The 24,206-nt window shown below is 39.3% G+C and overlaps 2 protein-coding genes across 13 annotated transcripts in view; one reads left to right on the forward strand and one right to left on the reverse strand.

The window, feature by feature from the left end:
* The window catches only part of Ncf2 (neutrophil cytosolic factor 2), a 30,948-nt gene extending 24,198 nt beyond the window's left edge, over positions 1-6,750 (forward strand). The window contains exons 14-15 of the mRNA XM_003474918.5: positions 1,326-1,500; positions 4,404-6,750. Coding sequence (XP_003474966.1) covers positions 1,326-1,500; positions 4,404-4,480 — 252 coding nt within the window. The 3' untranslated portion in view covers positions 4,481-6,750. The remainder of the gene's footprint in view (positions 1-1,325; positions 1,501-4,403) is intronic.
* Smg7 (SMG7 nonsense mediated mRNA decay factor) overlaps positions 5,904-24,206 on the reverse strand; it is an 84,282-nt gene continuing 65,979 nt past the window's right edge. For 4 of the 12 annotated variants that reach the window (XM_063239701.1, XM_063239700.1, XM_063239699.1 and 1 more), the window contains 11 exons: positions 23,148-23,267; positions 21,628-22,054; positions 19,973-20,117; positions 19,191-19,570; positions 18,181-18,552; positions 17,154-17,303; positions 14,067-14,147; positions 13,442-13,601; positions 9,372-9,542; positions 9,107-9,252; positions 5,904-8,322 (listed from right to left, as the gene is read on the reverse strand). In XM_063239701.1, the coding sequence (XP_063095771.1) occupies positions 8,191-8,322; positions 9,107-9,252; positions 9,372-9,542; positions 13,442-13,601; positions 14,067-14,147; positions 17,154-17,303; positions 18,181-18,552; positions 19,191-19,570; positions 19,973-20,117; positions 21,628-22,054; positions 23,148-23,267 (2,284 nt within the window). In that variant the 3' untranslated portion in view covers positions 5,904-8,190. The remainder of the gene's footprint in view (positions 8,323-9,106; positions 9,253-9,371; positions 9,543-13,441; positions 13,602-14,066; positions 14,148-17,153; positions 17,304-18,180; positions 18,553-19,190; positions 19,571-19,972; positions 20,118-21,627; positions 22,055-23,147; positions 23,268-24,206) is intronic. The other 8 variants (XM_063239704.1, XM_005005822.4, XM_013157934.3 and 5 more) reach the window with 8 other exon arrangements.

The following is a 24,206-nucleotide window of genomic DNA, read 5'->3' on the forward strand; positions in this document are numbered from 1 at the left end:
GGACATCCACCTAGAAGGGATTCTTCTGCTATACATGTGATTTCACTTAAAAAACCTTTCCAAAAAAGTGCTCATTTCCTTTGATGAGGTCAATCTATTTAGTGTAATGTTCTTCAAATTTCCAAGTCTTTTTGGGACTCATCCAGGCTCTGGGGCCACTGCTAAACACTTTGTATTTCTTTCCTTGGAGCGAGTCAGGTTCTCACTAACTAGGAAATTGCATCCATCATCCGTGTACTGTAAGCTGGAATGCTTATCAGTAACCAAGTTTAAACATATGTATTTGAAATAGTACTGTTACATCACACACATTCAGTAAATAACAATTATTCCCTGCCATCTCATTTAATCCCTTAGCCTCGTCAGGTGAGGACCTTAAATTCTGAGGTTACACTGCTGCTCAGGGATGCACAGCTGGTAAGCAGTCAAACTGGGATTTAACTCTAGATCTGTGGATCCCACAAAGTCACTTCCACCTCACTGTACTGCCTTTTAGCCAACAGGGCACACTATGGTTCAACACAGAAATTAGAAATTTTAACAGCATGTTAGCCTACCATGGTTTCTATTGTTGATTTACTAAATCACATATTTGAAGCTCCAGAAACCGCACCCTTCTATTTATGGAACAAAATATGATAACAAGAGTCCTAAGATTATTAGGCCCAAAATGTGTAAGAAAGTGTTTTTACGGGGCTGGGGATTTAGCTCAGTGGCATAAGCACCTGCCTTGCAAGCAGGCAGTCGCGAGTTCGATCCCCGGTACCGATAAAAAAAGAAAAAGAAAAAAAAATTTTAAAAAAATAAAGTGTTTTTACAAGTAAAAGGTAAGCTATTTTCATGGCGTTTGTATGGCACTGTGCTGTGGTTCTCAATCTTTAGCAAGTTCAGGAAATACCTAGAGGACTTCAAATATAGACTACAGGGCGCCACCCTTAGGAAGGTCTTTTTAGTGCGTCTGGGATGGAGGAATACAAGAAAATGCATTTCTAACAAAGCGCCCTAATTGTGGCGCTAGGTAAAGCCTGTTCTTAGAACTGGTACTAAGAAGCCCTAATTGGATCACAGGCTGTCACTTGTGACTCATATTTTCTCCACATTCTACATTTCTCAGGACGTAGGCAAGGTCCCGGTAAGGTATTTTAAGACTATGTATGGTTCTTCAGATCTTTTGATTTTATTCATCCAACTATCCAGTAGCCTTAAAATGCCTATCACAAACTGGTCCTTAAGAGCTTGTAATTGACACTTTACCGTTTCCTTTAGTGATGCTGTGTTAAATGGCCAAGAAATTGGCAAAATTAACAAATCTTTTATTATTTCAGGGTGATCAAGGCTTCCCAGAAGAACCCAAGGAAAGTGAAAAATCTGACATTAACAGCCAGATAAAAGAATCTCAGTTTAAAGGGAGCCAAGTGGTAGCACTCTTCAGTTACGAGGCTACCCAACCAGAGGACCTAGAGTTTCAGGAAGGAGATGTAATACTGGTGCTATCAAAGGGTAAGTGCTATCACAGAACGGAACTCGCATGTAGCAGAAATGGAAGAAAGAAAAAAGTACCAGCAGCTCACAAACCAAACACTGGCCAGTGATTTCAATATCCTCTCCAGCTTTCAGCAAGAGGAAACAAAAATGAATGCATACGCATTCCTCATCTTTTGCTCTCCTAAGTAGGCAAATAATTAATACACATGAGTGACAACACCTTGGTTATTAATGATGGCTCCCTTGAAAACCATGGATTTCTTAAAAAGCATCTATTTGCTGGTCATGGTAGTGATGCTCCCAGCATTATGGGAAACTTAGGCAGGAGGATTTCAAGTATGGGCCCAAAAGAAGCAATTTAGAGATTCAGTAAGACCCCGTCTCACTGAAGTGAGCTGGGGCAGCTACTCATAACTACCCCATATTTTCTGGTAACTTTCTGGATTGCCAAGAGTCAAAAGATACAGGGAAACAGTAAGTGGAGAGTTCTAATTAGTGATTCTCAAATTGACTCTGCCTGAGCATCACTAAAACTGTCTGCTGTCAAATTCCTTGGTTCACTTCCCAGAAATTCTGGTTCAGCTATGGGATGGGGCTCACAAGTTTGCACTTCTGACCACTTCCCAAGTGATGCTGGTTTGACTACTCTGAAGACCACTGTTTTAGTTTGAGTCTCCTCTTCCTGGAACAACAGATTCCCATCATAAAAAGCTTTGCTTGCATGGCAGAAACGCTGTGCACCAGCAATAATGTAGTGAAAATGTATTATTAATTAAAACAGAAACTCAACAGAGAGTGGGAGATTTTAATGTTGAAGGAGTACAAAGTATACACAAGTATATACAGGAAAGTAACTCAAAATGAGTAGAGAAAAATAATGTGTCCTGCAGTGCATGTCTTTCGAGGGAGATTGGAAACTAAATGAGAGGGTTATCAGGTTAAGGCCTCCCAGGGTCATTTTCTAACTGGGATCAGGTAAACTGTCCGGTTTGGGGAGGGGTAGTGGAGAGTGGGTAGTGAGAACACACAAGTTACAGGAAGTACCTTACATTTCAGGATTTCACTGTTCAACATGAAACAGGCCTGATTTAGGATACACACACAGATGAAACTGAGGATGAATTCAACTACTTTCAGCAGTTACAAGAACGGTTTCATCCAAAAAGTGTTTCCCAAGCTTTGGTTTACATGTGACTCACCTGGGGCTCCTCTTCAAATGAACACTGTATGTGCAAAGGGTCTGAGATTTTGCATTTCTAATCTGGTTTTAGGGTCTAGGATACTTTAAGTCCATACTTAAATCAGAATTGCCAGAGAAAATGTTTGATTTTCTGCCACATTCAACATTAATTTCTGAATTCTAAAGGGCAGGATCTAGGTTCCACAGTTCCATCTTACATCCAGAGGTGGACTTCTAAGCCACTTGTATGGTCTGGTTGATGGGCTTTGGAGATTATACTTAAGATGCCTGGTATACTGGTAGAATGGCTCTGAGCAAACTATTCTTCTCTGGGTCACTGTGTTAGTAAGACTGAGATACCTATAAAGGCTGATCAAAATACATGATGTTTAAACAAAAAATATTACAGTAAAAGACACTGCCATTGAACACACTCAAAATACTCCGTGCTTTGAAAAGACTTAGCCCATCATTCTCGCCACTTTCTGACGAAGTCCCCTTTTGTGTATTTTAAGAGGTATGATAAAAATATGGTGAATGCTGCCATGAGTGCCACACAATGGAAAGGCAGGTGTGTAAAACCATGGCGTGCCCCGTCTACCTTATTCACTGGATTTGGCATTGTGCAACTTTTGGCTCTTGCCCAAAGTCAAAACAGCTATGAGAAGTAAATGTTTTGAATCAATTCAGGATACAGAGATAGCTATAATGCACTCATGAAAAATACTCACGAAAGAGGGCTTCTAGAATTGCTTTAGAAAATGACAAGGATGGGTTAAGTGTGTTTTGAGCAGAGTCAGCCTGAGAGAGGCCATATGGGCAGCAACCAGCAAGCCATGGAGATGAGACTGCCCAAGCCCTCTGGAGCCCACATCGGCATACCGAGTATTCCAGATACAAAGCTACAGGATTAAATGTTTGCCTGGCTCAGTTTTAATCTTACTTTGACCAGGAGTAGTATTTTAAGAGATTAAGGGTAATGTGTCTTTTACTATAGTTAAAATATTTTAAACATTTACATTTTTCAATACTATCTCATGTAACTAGGTTATTATGAAGTCTGAGTGTACATATACTTGACAGTACACTATCTCCACACTATTCAAGACTCAAAGTGGGAATTACTAAGATCTTTTTTACAAATATGTACTAAACCCTTATCATCTCCAACTCTCAATGCTGATAAATCAATGATTAGGGAACTTTCACTTTTATTAAGTAAGGCTTGCCCTCTGTTAAAATGAAGATTCTCCGCAAAACTCAGATTACTTCTTTCTTAAGCAACTGTATCTAAAGATTCAATTTCATCTTATTTCTCTAATAACGTTCTGAAAATTGTAATTCATTCCTCTGCATTTTATTCCTTCATAGTATCCAAAATAGCCATCAGTAAGATGGCTAACCCTTATACTTAAGTTCAAACCACTTTCTAATTCTCTTCCTGTTGCCACAAGTTGGGGTGGGGAATGACTGACAAAAAGATACTTGTGGAACGGCCCAGATGGTGTACTTTTTCTGTATGCTTGTTGTTTTATTATTATGGGGGGCCGGTTTAGAGACAAGGTCTCACTATACAATTCAGGCTGGCCTTGAGCTCACTTTGTAGCCCAGGCTGGTCTTGAAATTGAAACAATCCTCTTGCCTCAGCTTCCCAAGTGCTGGGATTACAGGTACGTACCACCATACCTGGCTTTCTTACATGCTTTTAATGATTAATGTGTACTTTTCATTTTATCAGTAAATGAAGAATGGCTGGAAGGGGAATGTAAAGGGAAAGTTGGCATTTTCCCTAAAGCTTTTGTTCAAGATTTTTGAAGACTGGGAAGCCATGGAATTGAACAGCACTTCTAGAGTAACCGAGGATGTTTCATGATCTACAAACTTCAAAAAAAATGAAGCTTATTTGTTCTCAAGATTTATACCTCTGCTGTGTGTTATGGAGACATTACAATTTGGTAGTGTTAACTAAAACCTAACTTTCTTGTTAAAATTTCACCTATTAGATAATATAAGAACTCAGGATAAAGATTTCCTGATGCAAGGAGAGGCAGGGAGTGAATAAGGATCTGGAAAAGCATGAGCAGGTTTTCTAGAATGCTGGCGAAATTGAAGATGCACTCGTTTTGTGAAAATTCACTTAAAACTGCACTTTTAATTAGTGCACATTTCTGTATATGTGATGCCTCCATTAAAAAAACTAAAGAAAAATCCAAAAAAATAAAACAAGACACCCAGAGGCCAAAGCTAAGTGGAAACACTCTCGCTTCTGTATGATTAATATCACAGACCTGCGAGGTTTCAGGAAACCTCACAGGTCCTCAGAAGGAACACACATATAAAACAAACCTGTTCTTTTTTTCTTGCCAAAAGTTTCACTGCTTAAACAGAACACAAAATCTACACTGAATTAGGCTTCCATGGAAAAACAGCATTCAATTCCACAGAGAATTGAAACACTAGCAATACATTGCTTTATGCCTTCTTAGAGAGGGACTTGTTAAAGAGTTCCGTGCTAAATACATTCCATAACAAGTTAAGTGATGAAAGTTATATTCAGGAAGTCAGTTGGTAAGTAGTATTCTACTATTTTATACCTATTCTTTATGGAATATATATAGGGTTAACTTGGATGAAGAATCCCATAAAAACTGGATTGTAAGACCTGGGCTTAATTACCTCTGCTTCTCCATACAGAATATGTAGGGGTTTGCTATTAGTTTTTCAAGTGGACAGGTGCTTATGGAAAGTGCAGTAAGGAGATGAGATGTAGACTGAATTAACACCTCAGCTGGAGGACAGGCAGTGTGAATCCTGGCTGCCAGCAGGCTGCGAAAGGTCTGGCAGGTTACCAGGAGAGACCTGGGACATGGAACACAACTAGAAGAAAAGTTACTCCAAGGCTAACACCATTGGTGTTAATCAGATTTAGTGCATTTTTATAGGTCAAAAGGATAAATTATCTTGAAATTGCCACATTAACAGCTAGAACAGGGATGAAAATGTGCTATTACTTTCATATAACTCACTCTTCCTCTATTAAATAAAAGAAAATCAGTTTTTTTCTATAATAATTCATTGGTTTAGAATGCCAAGAAAAGGGAAAATAACCCTGAAACACATTCAAGGTTTGATCATTTTTGCTTTTGTCTGGATATCCTGCGAGTAGCTGAATTCATTAAGCTAGATTTTCTTCAACACTGTATTTTTTAGAATAGGAAATAAATAATATACACAGATATGGTTGGAGAGAACATGGTTTAATTAAAGGCAAAGCTGATTTCAGCAGCTGCAGGTCTTGTACAGACAGACAAAGAAAGAAAAGAAAAAAGACCGCCCCCCCAAACATCAAACAAAAATTTCCCACAAAAGTAAGTGTACTACACAAAACCAGTTTTGGATGAAGATTCTCCTCCCCCTCCTCATTCCACCTGCAGTGAGGATGGTAAGGTAAGGGACCCCGCTCCAAGAATCAGAAAACATTCCGAACAGCAAATTCTCATGCAGAATGGGGCTGCAGATGGGAACTGGGCACTACAGGGAGGGAGACAATAAACCTGGTTAGCTTGTTTAGGGTGCAGGAATCAGTGACGGTTCAAACACTGGAATGTCGCAGCTGCCTGAATGCAGAGCTCACACAAACTAGGTAAAGGCAGTAGGGAAGACGGAGGTGGGGAAAGGGCGACACAGGGAAGGGGTGGAGAGAAGCACAAAGGACTCTTCATATTGTCATTAGACCGGGGAGGGGGGGTTACCCTTTCAGACCTTTCAAAAACAAAACAAAACAAAAGAAAAACCCTAAATACCATGTCAAACTAAAAGAGCAATAATGTAAGCATATGGGGGCGTCAACCATTCTTTCTGAAGAGCAATGAGCATTATCTAACCCCTTTCAATTGCTGGGGTTGCCCAGACTCCAGTGACAACTGGGGCTCCTTGATGTGCTTTGCTCTGCAGCCGTTCTCCAGCTAAGTTCCACACTAACTCCATACAGTCAACACACAACCCATTCCCTCCTGCAGGAGCAGACAGGTATGTGTGGGTGTACACACACGCACACACACACACACACACACACACTCACACACGCGCACACACGCACACAAAATGGAAAGACCTCCCAGAAAATAACCCCTACCACTAGCACAGCAATTGGACATTTAGATTGTTTCCATAATTTTCCCTTAAAATATGACTTTTCCAGGAAGTGACTAACAGAAATGCTGTCCTTCTGTTTCCACATAAGAACATCTTCAGTCCTCTTTCCTCCTAATAAATATCAAATAAAAAGTTTCTTTTCCTTTCTTTCACGTTTTCCCAAATGGTCTTCGTTGTGTTCTTCTTTCTTCACCAAGTGCATGTGTCCATGTGCCCAGAATCTCACTCTCGAAGTGGAGGCTGGGAGACTGCAGCTGGGCAGGGGCCTGGTCTCTCTGTGGCTATGCAGATGGTACTGCTTCCCTCCTCTTCAGACTCTCGGGCCCCAACTGCTGGACCCCGTGTGGTTGATCTTGGCGAGATGTCGTACACATTAGGAATAAAAACAATTACTAGCAAAAGGGATGGACACAGGTGCAGGAGGCTGGTAAGTAGGACGAGGGCACAAAAACTAACCAAACAAAAAATAACCACACTGAAAGCTTCTACCCAATAAAATGAGTCAGGCCGTGAATGGACTAGCCTGCCTTCTGTGAGACTGCTTGCTATGTTACTGCAAAAAGTACAGGAATCAAAAACATTAATTTAAAATCCTACAGCAGTCACCTGCTAGTCCAGCCCAGCACCAACACCCACACTGGATCCTCGAGGGCTCGAGCACCTACAGAGTGAAGGGCATTTCCTGCTGGAATCCTCAGGTCACAGAAGGGCTTGCCAGAACCTTCTGAGAGACCCTGTATTCTCCCCACAGAACACTTCCACTGGCTGAGGAGGCTGGTTCCCTATCCTGTCACCACCAACCTCTCACAGGAGCAGCGAGTAGGGCTGTCTTTGCTACACACTGACTAGAAGAACACCTGTGTATGGAAGAATTCAGTGTGATATTTTCCTATTGACAGTAATAACAATAATAAAAGATGTTTAGGAATAATTTCAACTACATTCTCAGTCAGCAAAGCAATCATTAATGGATTCCTATTTTATTCCCCAAAGAGGAAAAAAGGACTGAGAAGTTCCCATTGGCTTCTCCCACCTGCCTTCCCTTCTCAGCTTTCACTTCCCATGTGGCTGGGGACATGCACGACGGAGAAGGTGAGAGGTGGTGACATCAGGTAACTGAGTGAGACAAACAGCAGTTCCTCTCTCCCTCCAGAAGGACCTGGGGGGACGGAGAGTTCCTGATGGATTTTTCTTTTTGTTGCACTGCGGACATTTCGTGCACACTCAGCGGGCTGGTGGAACACTTACACCCTCTTGACAGCAAGGAACAGACAAGAGGGCTGCCACCTGCAGGGGACTGTTTGGGCCAGTCCTGCAAACCCAACATGCCATGGTTTACGGAGCCTTCGTTCCCAGGGCTGCACTTGACCTCAGTGTGGAGGGTTCATGGTGCCTTGTCCCCGCTGCTGCTTCTGCTTCTGCTGCATTAACAACTGCTCCAGAGCGGAGGGCCCAGGGTGCATCATGGAGCTGGACCAGATAGACTGCAAAACAGCCCACACCTTGTCAGCAGAGGTCAACTGCCTGCCTGATTGGGAATCTGTTTTAATCCCAGCCAGCTATATAGGCAGATATGCCCCAAGCATCTCATTCTCCCTTGTGAAATGCTCAGCTACTAGACTTCACTATAAGTCTCTTAAAATTAGTTTCCTATTAAAATTATTTTAAACTGTAAAGGTGAAATTATATATTTAAATGAAGTACTTCTGCTACAAGCTCCATGTGGCACCAGCTTTATGTTCACATAAAGGGTTTAGGCAAACAAATCATTTCTTTTTTTTAACTGGGAATTGAATTTAGGATCTTGCACTTGCCAGGAAGATGCCATGCCGCTGAGCTATATCCCCAGCCTCAAACAAGTCATTTATTATTTCATTTTATTTTTATTTTACTTATTTTTTTGGGATCAAACTCACAACCTCAAGTTTGGCACTTTTGCCCGAGCTAAACCCCTGGCTACAAGTCACTTCTTAAATTACAAACTTTTCCTTTACTTGGCCAGAAAAGACTTAAATATTCCAAGATGAATCAGAATTTTCTTAACCTTCTTATGCTTCTGATCCCCTGAAGAAACTTCTTTATCACTAGAGGATTCACAAGCTAAAACATAAATTCTACTTAAGACTCCGGAAAGACTGACCATATTTCTAGAAATTTGTAACATATATGCTATACATTTGTCAATTCTAAGTGCTGCAGAAATTAGGCCTAGCTTTCTAGCTGAGTCAAAGTAGAGATACCTTTGCTGATAGAATCTTGTGGTTCTTGTTCTGGAAATCCACTCACCTTGAGACTTTCCATCAGGACAGCAGAGGAATCCTCCATGGAAGGGCCATGGCCTGTCCAGGTGCCAATTGGAGTGCTGGCCTGATGCCAACTGCTCTCAGAGATTGATGTTGCCGAGAGATAATCAACACCAAACCCACCCATAGCTAAGGGATGAAAAGAGAAGAATTCAAGATGTTTATTACTGCCAAATAGTGCACCAAGTACTGGATAAGGACACTGCAAGTTACTTCACTTTCCCAAGATAATGAAACTTAGGATGTACCTGGTTTATCAGTTTTCCACCGATCTGCAGTCCTTCTATCTCTGTTATCTGGAGTCCCAATGGGTCCAAAATTGGAGAATGGAACCGAATTATGATTATGTGTTGGAGGAGAGCTAGGCAGGCTGCTTGGGTTAGAGGAATGAGGAGACTGGCTGGCTGGTGTCGAATGATCTATTGAATGATAGCAACATAAGTCACTGAATAGATGTTTCATAACCATTACAAGAACTATTCTCTAAACTCTACTAAAAATAACTATAGGGCTTTGGAAGAAGGGTGATTTAAGGGCCCCATAAATAAATCTGCCAGATGTACTAATTTGCTTACTGCACATATCTGTACTTTAAAAAAACAAAAAGTAGATACTTTTGTTAAATGAATACACTATTCTGGCTTTTTAGAAGCCAGGTAAGTTTCCAGTAAGTATCTACTGGTTGTTTATCAGAAACAAAATTTCTTGACGTTTAAGAATTACTATAAAATCGGACTTCCGGGAAAACATGGGGGACAGATAGCAGCAGCTATGGAGGCTCTCTGAAAGAACCAGCTTAGAATTCAGGAATGGTGCGGAGTAAGGAATCATAAGCAAGTGGAGATATGCCCTGCTGACCCAAGAACGAACTGGGCTGAGAGAAACCAACTTGGAATGCAATCCTGGTGCTATAACAGGAACAGAAAAGCCTCAATGTGGAAGCTGGAGCCCGCGGCACTGGAAGCCTCGATTTGGGTCTCCCACCACGGGGTGGCTGCATCTATATTGGCTCGGCAGGGAGAGAGACCCACGGAAGTTCTGAGAACGGGAATCGGTGAACCGAGTTGAAAACAGCACGGGTGGGGAGCTGTGCATTGACTTGCGGTGAGGTGAGTGAGAGAAACTGACACTCTTCCCACGGTTTGGGAGACTCCAACAGAGGACATTCTGGGACTGGGCAGACTTGCGGGAGCAGGGAGCAGGGCGCTGCGGCGACTTCAAACACGTATCCCCCTCTCAAGCGGGATTGGTGAGAAGTGCCTAGCCTACGTGACACTGCTGGCTGAGACCCAGTGGGCTAGCACAACCCAGATCCCAGAGCCTGAGGGTGACCTGGAGGGGCGGGCCCCGCATAGGCTGCCTGGTCTGCAACTTCCTGGTGTGCTGCAGTGGGCGGGAACACCTAGGCGGCGCAATTCAATCAGACTGTGGCTGACAGGAAAGGAAGCTAGGCCTCCTATATACGCTTGCATATATAAGGAACAAAGAATATGGGAAGAGGGAGCAACAAGAAAGGCCCTTCGGCCCCCAATCCTGAGAAACAGGCAATAACCACACCGCACCAATAGACATAAAGCACCATCTAGAGAGCCTCATAGATGAGTTCAGGAATGAAGTTATTAATGACCTGAAGCTAGAAATAAGCAGAATAGTTAGAGAAATGCTAAGCACCACCCAAGAAAAACAGATGGTGGAATGGAAGAACAGAAAAAGAGGGGAGAATTGTTTGATGGAGAATAATAGAGAAAGCATAGAATATGTGAAGCAGGTTCAAAGGGACTACCAGGAAACTAAAAACTCTATCAAAAACTGGCATAACAGCTTGAAAGAAACTAAGGACAGACTATCTGAACTGGAGGGCAGATTTGTAATATGGGAGAATGAAATGAAAAACTTCTTAAAAGTAACAAAGAAACAAACAGCAATAATGCAAAGACTAGAAGATGATAAGAGGATCCATAACTTAAGAATTAAGAACATAAAAGAAGTAGGGACACAAACAAATGAACTACAAAAGCTACTCACAGAAATAATCCAGGAGAATTTTCCTAATCTAGCAAAAGGTAAAGATACTCAGTTGTATGAAGCATACAGGACCCCAGCCACCTACAACCCAAACAGAGTAACACCCAGGCATATAATAATTAAAATTCCAGAAATTTAATACAAGAACAGAATATTAAAAGCTGTCAGAGACAAGAAACAGACCACTTACAAGGGAACACCCATCAGAATTACAGCAGATTTCGCTGCACAAACCATCAAATCACGAAGAGCATGGGGGGAAATAATTCAAGCTTTGAAAGACAACAATCTCCAGCCAAGATTGATATATCCTGCACAACTATCCCTGGAAATTGATGGAAAAACAGGGTGCTTCCAGGATAAAGAGGAACTAGGGGAATATGCAACCACCAGTTCAACTCTACAGAGAATACTGCAGGATATTCTAAAAAAGAAAAATACAAAGAATCCAGAAATAGTGGCAGAGAGGCCACAATGAATGGAGCAGAAAACAAAATGAAGAAGACAAACTGACAACTAATGACAGAAAAAGAGTTCAACAGAAATGAGGCAGAGAAGATTGGATGATAGGAACAGCTATTTGGAGAAAATGCCATCTTAATAGGTAATACTGATTTAGTATCATCTTGCTTTGAAGTCTCATCAAGCTTTTGTTCTTCTGTCTCCATTGGTCTAAACAGATTGTATCTTATTGGATTTTATTATGTATGATAGTATAAGCAAAAACTTTTAAAGACAAGGGGATTATATAGAAACCATTGTTCATTTTCTGTTAGTTGATTCTAAATACCCTGTAATGCTGTCATTCTCTTAAATGGTTTTACATTGTTTTGATATATTTGATGCTACAGTATACGAAGTTATACTCAAAGATTTCAAGGAAAGAGACAATATGGTAACTACTTTTATGTCAGGATTATCTTGTGGTGAAACACTATTCTGCTTAAATGGTTATGTTTTGATCTGCGCTGTTTTGCTGTTATGCCCTCTTTTATCTCAATCTCCACTTCATTATTTATTTTTTTATTCTTATCCTTTTAATTAAGGGAAAATAAATAAAAAATAGCAGGATATATTACAGTAACCCACTTTGACTTTCCATTATCTTGATTTAAAGCCCTGTATTACTCTCACCATCTTGTTTTTGACTGATGTCCCCCTATTTTGTTTTGCTTGATAGTACCAGGTTCGAAAGTTTAAGCAACAGCTGTGAAAACAGTGAGATTCGTTATGATGCCCATTGTCGTTGACTATTATCTACTTTTGAAGACCTACAATGTCTCCAATGTTTTGGTTTTGTCGGTTTTGTTCTTTACTGTTTTGTTCAATTGTATTATAACTGATGATATAGGCAATTCTATTAGAGATAGCGGGAGACATTATGGTAACCATTGTTGATCACCTGTATTATGCTTTTACATTATCTATTATGTCCACCCTTTTGATTTGATTGACTCTGTTCTGTTATGTCACATTTGGTTCTACTCCCTTCCAAAAAAGTAATAAGAACTGTGGGAGCAACAAAACCCAAAATGTGTAATTGTCCTTGTACAAAAGAGAGGAAAAGAAAGTGCTCTAAACGATATAACTGCATGTATATTTAAGTGTATAAGATAGATAATGATATCACTGAATTTTGTTGGATCATTGAACAGAGCTGTTTGCAGTTTCACTGTTGGAATGTCCACTTTACAAGATTTAATTTTGTGACTTGAACAATTATTTCTAAGGTGACAATACGTAATCCATTAACTAGTGATTTCCTACTGTTTATTTTTTTCTGTAAATCTGTATAACTTGTACCCTTTCTTTGCTTTTTTTTCCTTAAATAAAATAAAAAAAAGAATTACTATAAAATCAGACTATTATTTATAAAATTGGGATGAAAAGTCTGTATTTGAAAAAGTACAATTTTCTTTGTAATTTTCATCTACAAACAAAACTAAAACACAGCTAGAACCGTGACAGAACTCTTGTAATTGTGTTGGTTGTCTAGGATGCAAAAACATTTAAGGATTTATTACATGAACTAGCTTAGTAGACTTTTTTCTATTTTCTTTTAGAAATTACTTTTTTTACGGCTGGGGATTTAGCTCAGCAGCATAAGTGCCTGCCTGGCAAGTGCAAGTTCATGAGGTCAATCCCTCATGACCTCATGGGGGTCAAAACCCCCCAAAACAAGAAAGAAATTACTTTGCAAAAAATTAATATAATTATAGGATCCTATTAACTCTTTAGTCACCTGGAATGTACAGAAAAGGAAAGGTTTATAATTTTAAAGACTAGTTAATACCTGAACTGGCAGGAAGTGATGGGGACCATGGAGTCCCTTCAAAAAGGGAATACAGTGATGTTTCCTGGGGGGCCATCGAGGGATTAAGCTCTGCTTTGGAGCTGGCTGTCAGGTTCTTCCCATAAACCTCATTGAACATGCTATTATTTGGGTATCTCTCCTGAAAAACAAAATAGTCAAAGTATAAACTCACTATGTGAAAAGAGAAATTTAAGAAAATGCAATGTTATATTCCTAGATTCCTAAAGCTTTTCTTAGTGAGACAAACTTTTAGGCTTTTATTTATTTTAGTATTCTCTCACACTCATTTCCCCTTTGCTTTCTCTTCCCCTTTAGTCTGTTCTATATAAACCACCCAGATTAAAATATATATGAATAATTCACCTGGTTAAACACAGAACCATGAGGATTTCACTGTTAATGAGAAGTTAAAGGGTTCAAACTCATAATATGCAGGTCACTAGCCTGCCCCAGTCAGAGGGAAAGGGATAAAATCAAGTATCTGGAAGATACCAACATATGGAAAAGGAGGGGAAGAGAAAGACAGATATACTGAAATACAAATGTGAAAAAAGTACCAATGTATTATAGAAATTCAAAACAAGATTCTTAACTGTTTACCCACCTGATTGAGAGAGAATCCGGTGAGGGACAGGAAAGAGGATGAATGTGACATGAGCTCTGAAGGCTTCTCCAATAAGGATTTCTTCACAGCCCCAGAAAGAAAAGTATTAAGTTATGCCTCTACTTTCTTTCTTTTCCTTTTCTGAGACAGGGTCTTGCTATGCAGTTCAGGCTGGCCTTGAGCTTACTTTGTAGCCCAAGCTGGTCTCGAACTTGCAATAATCCTCCTGCCTCAGCCTCCCCAAGTGCTGGGATTACCAGCTTTTTTTTTGAGACAGGGTTTTTCTATGTAGTTCAGGGGCTGGTCTTAAACTCACAGCCATCCTCCTACCTCAGTCTCCTGAGTGCTGGGATTACAGGCATGTATCACCATACCTGACCTCCTCCTACTTTCTTAATATTAATCTTAAAATACTATAAAATCAAAATAAAAGAACCCTCCCATTTAAACATACTTGTACTCAATGTGTACAATATAATATTTGGAAGACATGAATTCAAATCTGTTAATACCATGATACCAGCTAAAGGCAAGTTGCTACACATGATCAAAATCCTTTACCAAGTGTATCCAGTCTAGTGCAGAGATTGGGAAGGAACTAAAGACTCTGGAAAACAGAAGTTCTGAGTGTATTTTAGGTATCAACCCCAGGAATCCACTTGTCAATAGCTCCACTTAGATGAATTTCAAAAACAAGCTGAAATGTTTTAGCATTGTTTACTGTCTAAATTCTATAGCAATGATGCCAGATGTGGTGGATCACACTTGTAGTATCAGCACTCAGGGGGATGGAGGGAGGAGGAATACAAGTTTGAAGGCAGTGAGTTTTGAGTAAGCCTGGACATAAGAGAAACCCTGTATCAAAAGCAAAACATAACAAAACATTGACACGGATGACTTAAAGGAGCTGTTCAACTACATCTGACAAGTTTTGTTTACGTATTTGCCAAGTAGCTACTTCTGTGGTACTTATTAAAATACTGAAACATTAGGCTACTGTCTATTTACCCCAAGAAAGCTATGAACAAAAAGCTGGATTTCTAATGCTCACTGCCACAAATTAGTGTGTTAATGAAATGTTCACCTACTGTATGTGAGGCATTTCCACACACATTACACCGTCAGCAGCGTTAAACATAAAATGGGTTATCATCAAGTTTTTTTCTGTGTTTGTAAATATGAAAACAAAGTGAAACAAAAAATTGCTCCACACCAGCTCCATTCCCAGTGGTAGCATCAGGAACAACACAACTTAAAGAAGGAAACAAATGGATAGAAAGGCGCCATCTTCAGTATCCCAGGCCCTTCCAGCTGGAAGCAGAAAAGGCACGGCAGCTTAGGCAGCAGTGCAGCTGCTGGATTTCATGCCTTTCGTACTCCCAGCCACCACTCCACCACCATTTAAATTTTCAGGGGAGCTCTTTATTGTCAGTTTTGGAGAAGACCTCTACTGCCACTCACCCAGGCAAATTCTTTCTTTTTTTTTTTTTTTTTTGTCTTTTTCATTTTTCTTGGTACCGGGGATCGAGCTCACAACCGCCTGTTTGCAAGGCAGGTGCTTATGCCGCTGAGCTAAATCCCCAGCCCCCAGGCAAATTCTTAAGTGAATTTTCAAGAGATGGCAGAGATGACAGCTATTGTCATGAAAGTTGTCAAGTTTTTATTTTTCCTGATACTATAATTAATGCATTTTAATCTTATAAATGTCTCCTTGGTCTATGTCTACAGAAATCAGCAGGAAAGAACAACTCAAAATCTTTAAAATATAGTGAAGGGAAATGAAAAGACTCATGGCACACCATCTTCGTTCCCATCACCATCACCCTCAGTGAAATACAATGCAAATAGTGATAAGCACAAAGAAATGCAAGCTGGTTCTAGAAGATTATTTCTAAAAAGAAGTATTAGTTAATCCTTAAATTTTATATTATCTTACTTATTTTCATATCGACCTACTTATGGTATAGAAGCCTTCATTTTTATTCATTCTATTTATGAAAACAACTCTAAATTGAGTTCGGTCAGCCAAACAGAAAAGAGTTACACACTGCTCAATGATGTTAATTTTTTCTTTGTTCTTTTTGAGAAAGGGTTTTGCTATTCAGGTCAGCCTGGCCTAGAACTCACCTTGTAGCTCAGGCTGGCCTCAAACTCATAGCAATCCTCCTGCCTCAGCCTCCTGAGTGTTAGGATTACATATATCCACCACCATGCCTGGCTTAATGTTGATTTTTAAAAATCTAGGTTTTTTTCTGCTTCCTGCCTGTCACGCTATGAGCAACCTGCCTCTACCACGTTGCCCTGTCTAGGAGCCAGCCAAGTGGTGAGGCAGCATATCATGATGAAAAACCACTCACTTCATGGATGGAAAACAGCAGAGGGAAAGAGAAAGAAACTTGATCTTACAATTTCCTTTGAGGGCAGGCTCCCAATCACCGCAAGACATCCCACCAGCAAAGTTTCCTCTACCTCTCAGTAGTAACAAAATAGGGACTAAGATTTTAATACACAGGCCTTTTGGTGATATCTAAGATTGAAACCATAGTGCTTGTCATGATGCCATCTGAAGTTAGGCCCTCACCCAGAAGGTGAACCAATGAGGCTATCAATTTTGGACTTTTAGTTTCCAAGAGTCTGAGCCAACTAAGTCCTCACTTTCTTATCAAGGATATAAATCTAGAAATATTTCCTTCCATATTTCATATACAGGTAGAACACAAATTTTACCATCCCTAGGCTAGATTAAATGACAGCTGAAACTTCTGGATCCAGATGGAAGTAGCACCCAAAACATGAATGGTTAATTTGCTAGTAGCACGCCCCACGTCTGACCAGCCCTGTGAGATGCTTCCTGAACAGCGCATATATATATGACTATATATGACTCTACAACTTGAGCTAACTAGAGTTAGAAATATTTTCCATGTTTTACTACTATCTGAATATTAGTTTAAGCCAATCAGGAAATTTTCTATGCTTCTATAAAGAGGGAAAGCCCCAGAAAGAAATCACCTTTGATACAAAGTACTACAGAATTTTAGAAAAGCTGGGGTTAGAACAAGAAGCAGAATTACGTCAAATACATACAAAGAGGCTTCGTCCAGGAAGAGAGGCGAGAGGCCCCAGCAGAGCTGGGTAAAGATCAGGAGGGTTAGAAAATATCAGCTCTTCCTCTTCCTCCAAGGCAGCCAGACTCTTTAACAGGTCCGGAGGAAGCAAAGGGGAGCCCTTAGGGTCCTAGTGACAGAAAGGATTATAGTAAGATGCAATTAAGCATGACAAAAGCATAAAGGAGCACTAGTAATGTTAGGTGGATAAGGCAACTAAAATCAAGGGTAGGGGAATTATCAATAGTGAGAGACAAAGATGAAAAGGTTTTAAAATATAAAATAAAGTGACATAAGTACAGTGGTGGAAAAAGATCAAGACAACAGAAGAAGCAAAAATACTGACAAGCAAACATAAAAGGTTAATGTGGTTAGTGATGAAAACAACACAATGCAGCAAGATGAGCACATTTCTGTGTAAACAAATACAGTAATAGTTCTTTTAAAAAAGCAAACCACCTGTTTCTCATGAATAAGAGTAAGGAAAAGGAATTCAACTGTCTAAAATAACTGGCTCAGAAAGCAATTTGTCTAAAAGCCAGTAAACCTATTTTAAAACTTTAACCAGCCCAAATGACAGGATCACTTTGTCTCAGAATTTTCTCACATGCCACGTAAGAGCCTTCTGCATATTTCTCTGCAAGACCATCACATTTTAGAATCAGATATAGAATTATTCAGCTCCCCAAACTAAAACATACTATGTAATTTTAAAAAGACTTACTGCTCTAATTCTAGTAATTTGGAGTGGCCTTTTTACTTTTATTTTTTTGGTACCGGAGATCAAACTCACAACTGCATGCTTGCAAGGCAGGCACTTATACCACTGAGCTAAATCCCCAGCCCCTGGATTGGCCTTTTTAATATCTATTTTTTACACACAAGTATTGTAACTTTTAAGTGTCAACTTAAAAATATAAATAAACATAGTATCTATTTGAGAAATCCAAAAGACACACAAACTTAGGCCTATCTCCAATGACCTATGGACAGAAAAGAATACACACCTCAAATGGCATCCTGGGCACAGGATCCTGCTCTGGATGGAAGACTCCTGGGGACCGTTTGCCCCTGCGGTCCATGTTTGCTTGCTGTGCCATGATAGCTCTGTTATCAGCCATGCTGTAGGAAGAGTCCCAGTAGAATTCTGGGACTTTGACTTCTGAGGGGTTATGGTTATATGGCTCCATGGGAAAAGGCTTCATTTTTTTCTCTAGAGGCTGCTGCTGCATTACAGGAGGTTGCAATGACGGCTCAAACAGTTTTATGGGGTCTTGGGTCTGAAGGTAGTAGGGCTGTTTCACAGGCATGATTTTCCCTAGTGGGCCTTGAACCTGAGGGGGATTCCACAGCTGTTTGGAGGCATCTGACGGTTGATACTAAAACAAAAGAGTTCATAATCAAGATGGAGATAAAATGCAAAGTTGCTTATAATCAACGCTCAAGTATGACCAAATGAACTTGAAAGATTTTACAACAACAAAAAACCCTCTAGGCATGCAGCCGTTTCCTTTATTCTTCGAGTTTTTCAATACACATCCATTTCTGGGCAAGGACTATGTATAGCAAAGTTATATTCTCTTCAAATCAGAGGTTCAATGAATGATTAAGTGCATATATGAGAGACAGAGAGGGAAAGGGAAGAGAGAGTTTCACCCTTCTGCTTTAAGTGGTGTGGGAATGACAGTAAGACTGATGTTATATCCATCTCAGTACTTCAACACTATGATTTCGGTTTTATTCTGTTATTTATTTTCAAAGAAGAATTATTTACAGAAAATCTATAAAGTTGGCAATTAGTAGCAGCAAAGAATGATAGTGAATGTTTAAATATTATCTTTTATGAATAAAGAAAGAAAACATTTGAACTTTCCTAACAGTAGAGAGAAGACTTGTATTTCTAAAACCGTAAGTCTGACCAGGAAGCATCTTAAAATTTAGTGCACCACTGTCCAAACACTGAGTCATTTCAGTGTTTCCCATTATTCCACCTTGTCAGATCACAGCAGTACCTTACCTGCTGGAATCCAGAGTGGTGAGGTGGGCTTTTCCCCAAAGCTGGCACGGCTTTTGTAGGGGATTGCTGCTGAGCTAGAGCTTGAACCTGCAACTGGCTTGTAGACTGTGCTGTTGGCTGAGCTGGTAAAGATGTAAGGGGTTGCTGGGAAGGTGGCTGTGATTGTTGAGGTCCCTGGTTCATTGGCCCTGGTCCAGAGGGCCGTTGCTGGCTGTAAGGAATGTGGGACTGTTTCCCAGCTTGCACCTGGTTTCCTGCTGGAGAGTGAGCTGCAGACTGAAGAAAGGTTCCTGGGACAGAAACACCAGCTGGGAAGGTGTAACCTGAGCCCATAGAAAATGCCACAGGAGGCGGGATAACATATGTTGGGGGCGGGAACCCTTCAAAATAAAAGAACACAGCTTTAGTTCTAAAGAAACATAGAAAAAAACAAAAGGAGAAAAAAGTCATCTTTTTCGGGGGAGGGGTCACTAACAAGAGCAACAGATCAACCATGTCAATTTCAAACATGATTTTAAGAATTAAATACAGACTACTGACTTTTTTTCTATCCACTGAAGTAATCAGTGTTCTAAAGCTGGGTTCTCATGTTTAGTGACAAAAATTCTGTATATGAGCTACAAAGAAGCATCACAAAAATAATTTCATTAAGCCTTAGGAAATTTATACTTCGTAACATTACACTTAATAACATCATTCTAAGAGCATATATTACTCAGTAAGTGAGCAGAAATCCCCACACAGATGGTATTAGGTAGAAGAAATCATAACACATGGCACACCTGGACGGCTGGGAAGAGGAGGGAAGGCTCCAGGATGATGAATGGGGATGAACTGGGAGTTACTTGCTTGACTTGGGGTTTGAGTTACAGGTGTTTTCCTGGCTTCGGACACTGGAGTTTTTCTTAGTTCTGTCTGAGATTTTACCTATAACCAACAAAGGCAAAATTAACTACAAAACCTGGAACTCAAAAGTGTCAAAAAGTGTTCCTATTCCTAAGAAAGTGCTTACAACATTTTTGTATCAAAATGCACATGCTGACAACATTTAAATTAACCTAAATTAAAAATCAAAGTAGTTCAAACATTGTTTAACTAATGAGCTTTCCATCAGTTTGGACTCAATCTAATTTCATCTAGGGAGCTAGGTGTACAGTCAGGGCCCACACTCTGCCCTGCAACTTTAGAAGAACACATAAAGATAATTTGAGGAATAAAGAAACAGCCCAAGATCCTATACCTTGATCAAGAAAGAAACAGATGCCATATGTACTGCTCAAAGTTGAGTGAAAACAGGGAAAAGCAGCATTTATAGAAAATTTGGAATAAGACAGTGTGGTGATATATTACTTGTCAGGTTTTCTTGATTTATAGGCAGATTTGAGATGGAAAGGGCCTGGAAAAGTGATCCTATTATCAGTCTGGAGCTTAGTGGAAGAGTATTGCACAGAATGGAGGAAGATTAAGCAAAAAAATGCCGGGTTGTTCCTAAAATATGATCCTTTGGCTTTCCAGTGCTTTTCTTTTTTTTCTTGCCTTTTCTCAGCACCTCTCTTTTTTCACATCTTTTCTATAATTTCTATCATTTTTTTCTCTTTTTCTTCCTACTATGAATCTTAAAATAGTATTATTTTGTGTTTTTAGAGAAAGAAATTGAGGATACGATTTATATACAAGTAACATTCAACAGTGTAAGGTTCCTCATGCAAACACATACATTTGCCAAAATGTTAACAAGTTACATGGCTATTTAAGTATAACATTAAAACATTAATGGGTGTTATTACTAAAGCCAACAAAGAGTGAAGACTCTTTTCTGTTTATATAAGCTTATCTGTGTTTCTTTGGAAAGGTACAAAATAAAACAAAGTTACAAATAACAACATTATTTTTCGTGGGTAAGAAACTTGAATTATACTGTATAGTAAATCATGGGTGGGGGGACATGAAAAACTGCATAACCCTTAATATACTTTTGGTTTCACAAAAGACCCTAATCTCCATTGTAACATTAACAGTTGGTAATGATACCTGTCAAAGAAAAATATCTTGTGTGAAACTGAGGGCTCCACAACAAGTCATCTCAAGTCACTTAGAGCTGATAAAAATTTCAAATAAGGGGGCTGGGGATTTAGCTCAGCAGCATAAGCGGCTGCCTTGCAAGCAGGCAGTTGTGAGTTCGATCCCCGTTACCGATAAAAAGGAAAAAGACAAAAAAAAAAAAATTTTCAAATAAGGTTGAGATTTCACTTACATAATCATTTCTAAGAACTGATAAAGTAACCATCTACCAGTTATTCATCTATCTTGCTATAGATTCAACTAATGCATTTATATTTCAGATCTACTAAAGCTCAACGTTTTAGAAACAAAATGAAGTATCTTGCCTTCTGTGTGAGCCTTCCTCTACCTCCTTTATAGTTCAAATACAGCTTACCTGCACTGCCACATTCTGCTTTCCTGTTTCCTGTAACTTTTCTAAGGTGCATTTCTTGGTTTCAGTTTTCCTCTTGTTGTTGTCCTTCTTTCCATCATTCTTAGTTACAGTTATTCCATTGCTACAGTCCCTTCTCACCTCTTTGGGAGGAAAAGTTCTTCCTTGGTCTCTGTTCACTTCTCGTGGCTTAATATTCTCTTTGAAGGTGACCACTGGTTTCTCTCCTGTGTCACAGTTGTTGCTCAGATTTCGGCCTGTAGACAGCACTGATTTCAGTCCTGGGCTCCCATCAGCAACCAGAGACTCTATCACAGATGTTTCTTGCAGAATGAGGTTCTCTTTGGTTTCACTGGGGTCTTCCAGTATTAATTCTGGGATTTCTGTGATAAACAACAATTTCCCTACCTCATTTTCACACTGAATCAACCTAAAAAGTAAAAATAAATACATATATGAAAAACATAAACCTAAAAAACAGTAACTTGACCAATTCAGAGAGTCACATAGATTCCTTAGTCCTAAAATGTACAGATAACAGGATGTAACAATATGGACATAGGTAACACAAAAAGTAATAATACAGAAATTCATTATCACTTCACATTACCACAGAACATTTCTCTATTTCATGTATGCTAAAATTATAGTTACATTTATTGAGCTGTTTTAAGTACAGAACAAGTCTTAAGCCCTTGATATGTCCCATAGTAGATACACGTAATTCCCATTTTATAGGTATGCAAATGGAAGCTCAAAGGTGTTAAGCTTATTCAAACACACAACCATTTAAAAGATGTTTACTGTATGACAAGAACTTGAACACAAAAATGAAACAATAGGTACTGATTTTGGAAAGGGTATAATCTATTCAAGAGATCCCAAGGACATAAACCGAGAAAGTGGCTGAACTAGAAACTAAACTCAAATTTATCTGATTCTAAAACCTGTGTTCATTCCATTACTCCCTATCTATCACATCCATCCCGTATTTAACTAGCTACCATTATCATCCTGGTCTGCTCTGCTCACCTGACCATGGTGTCTTGCCTGTACAAACCACTTTAACTGAGAATATACAAAGCATATATGTAATATTTTCTGGTGCTGGGATGGAACCCACAGCATAGTATACAGAAGTCAAATACCCTACCATTGATCTATACACGTAGCCCCAAATCGGTGTTTACGGAATAGAAAGTTAAGATAAACAAGGGAGGCAAGGGCTGGGGACAGCTCAGCAACACAAGCGCCTGCCTCACAAGCATGAGGTTGTGAGTTCAATTCCCGGTACTAAATCCCTCCAACCCTCCACACTCCCTAAAAACCAAGGGAGACAAAAACAATTCCTGTATAACAAACAGTATAAATGAAGAATATGCTAATGATTAGGTCATGATTAGATGATACAGTACAAATACTTTCATAATCAACAGCATCTATTCTAAGCTAATATACATGAGGGAGGGGTATGTGTGTGTGTGCCGATTAAAAAGGAATAGACAGAAGCCCCACTGACATACCTTGGCTGATTATCAGCAATCCATTTGCCTATAGAAATTAAACGCTGCTGTCGTATTCGTCGCTGCTGACCCCCTTTATCTCCTGTAATACCCTGATGGCCTTTGGAAAAATCCAAGTTCCTAAAATTGACATAGCAAATTATAGAATGTTAAAATCAAATCTCCAGGGATAGGGGATATAGCTTAGTAGCAGTATATTTGTGTAGCATGTGCAAGGTCCTGAGTTTGATTCCCAGCACTGCAAAAACAAAACAAACAAAAAAACCCCTAAACTAAAATTTTACACAATTTTAATGTGGCTGTGGCTAGTGAGGCCAAAGTAGTCCAGCCCAAAGAAAGGAAGGAGAAAATTTATTCATTAATTCATGTATTTATTTACAGGTAACCTAATTTACCTGCAATGGCTTTAAAATGTTTTCCATACAGATTAGTTACTTAATGTAATCAGTTGTTGTTTGAATTTATACTTGCCAAGATTTTAAATACAATGAAATACGCAAACAAAAAATATGTTTATTACATTAAAATATTTATATTTTCCTTTCTAGTTAAGGACCTCAATTAAGAGTCTCAATTAAGAAAAAGAGTCTGCCATTTTAAGAGTCATGTTTTGGGCTGGAGATGTTATCAATGGTACAATACTGGCCGAGGCCTCATTTCAATTTCCAGTACACGTTTAAAAAAGAATAGAGTTATCTGTTCACTTTGTGGTACTAAAGATTGAACCCAGGGCTTCCACTGAGCTAAACTTACATACCAGAATAGTTTTCTAAACACATTGCCTTCTAAAATTTACACAAAATGACCATGGCAATACTAAGTATATCTGAGGTAGCTATTCTAATAAACAGTATTAATCTATCCACCTTAAGATTCCCATCCTAAGTCAGAAAAACAAATACACATATATATCAAGTATAAACTAAATAGACATAAAAAGAGTAAATCAACCCGAAAAAAAATAATTTTCCAGATTTCACATTAAACTTAAAAAAAAAATAAAAATTTTTTTTTTAAATTGCCAGATGGTAGGTTAGAGGACAGGGACACGAAGATAAA

Source organism: Cavia porcellus, unplaced genomic scaffold, assembly GCF_034190915.1.
Source record: "Cavia porcellus strain 051 isolate PalLab524CR breed Dunkin Hartley unplaced genomic scaffold, mCavPor4.1 scaffold_29, whole genome shotgun sequence".
Taxonomy (NCBI): domain Eukaryota; kingdom Metazoa; phylum Chordata; class Mammalia; order Rodentia; family Caviidae; genus Cavia; species Cavia porcellus.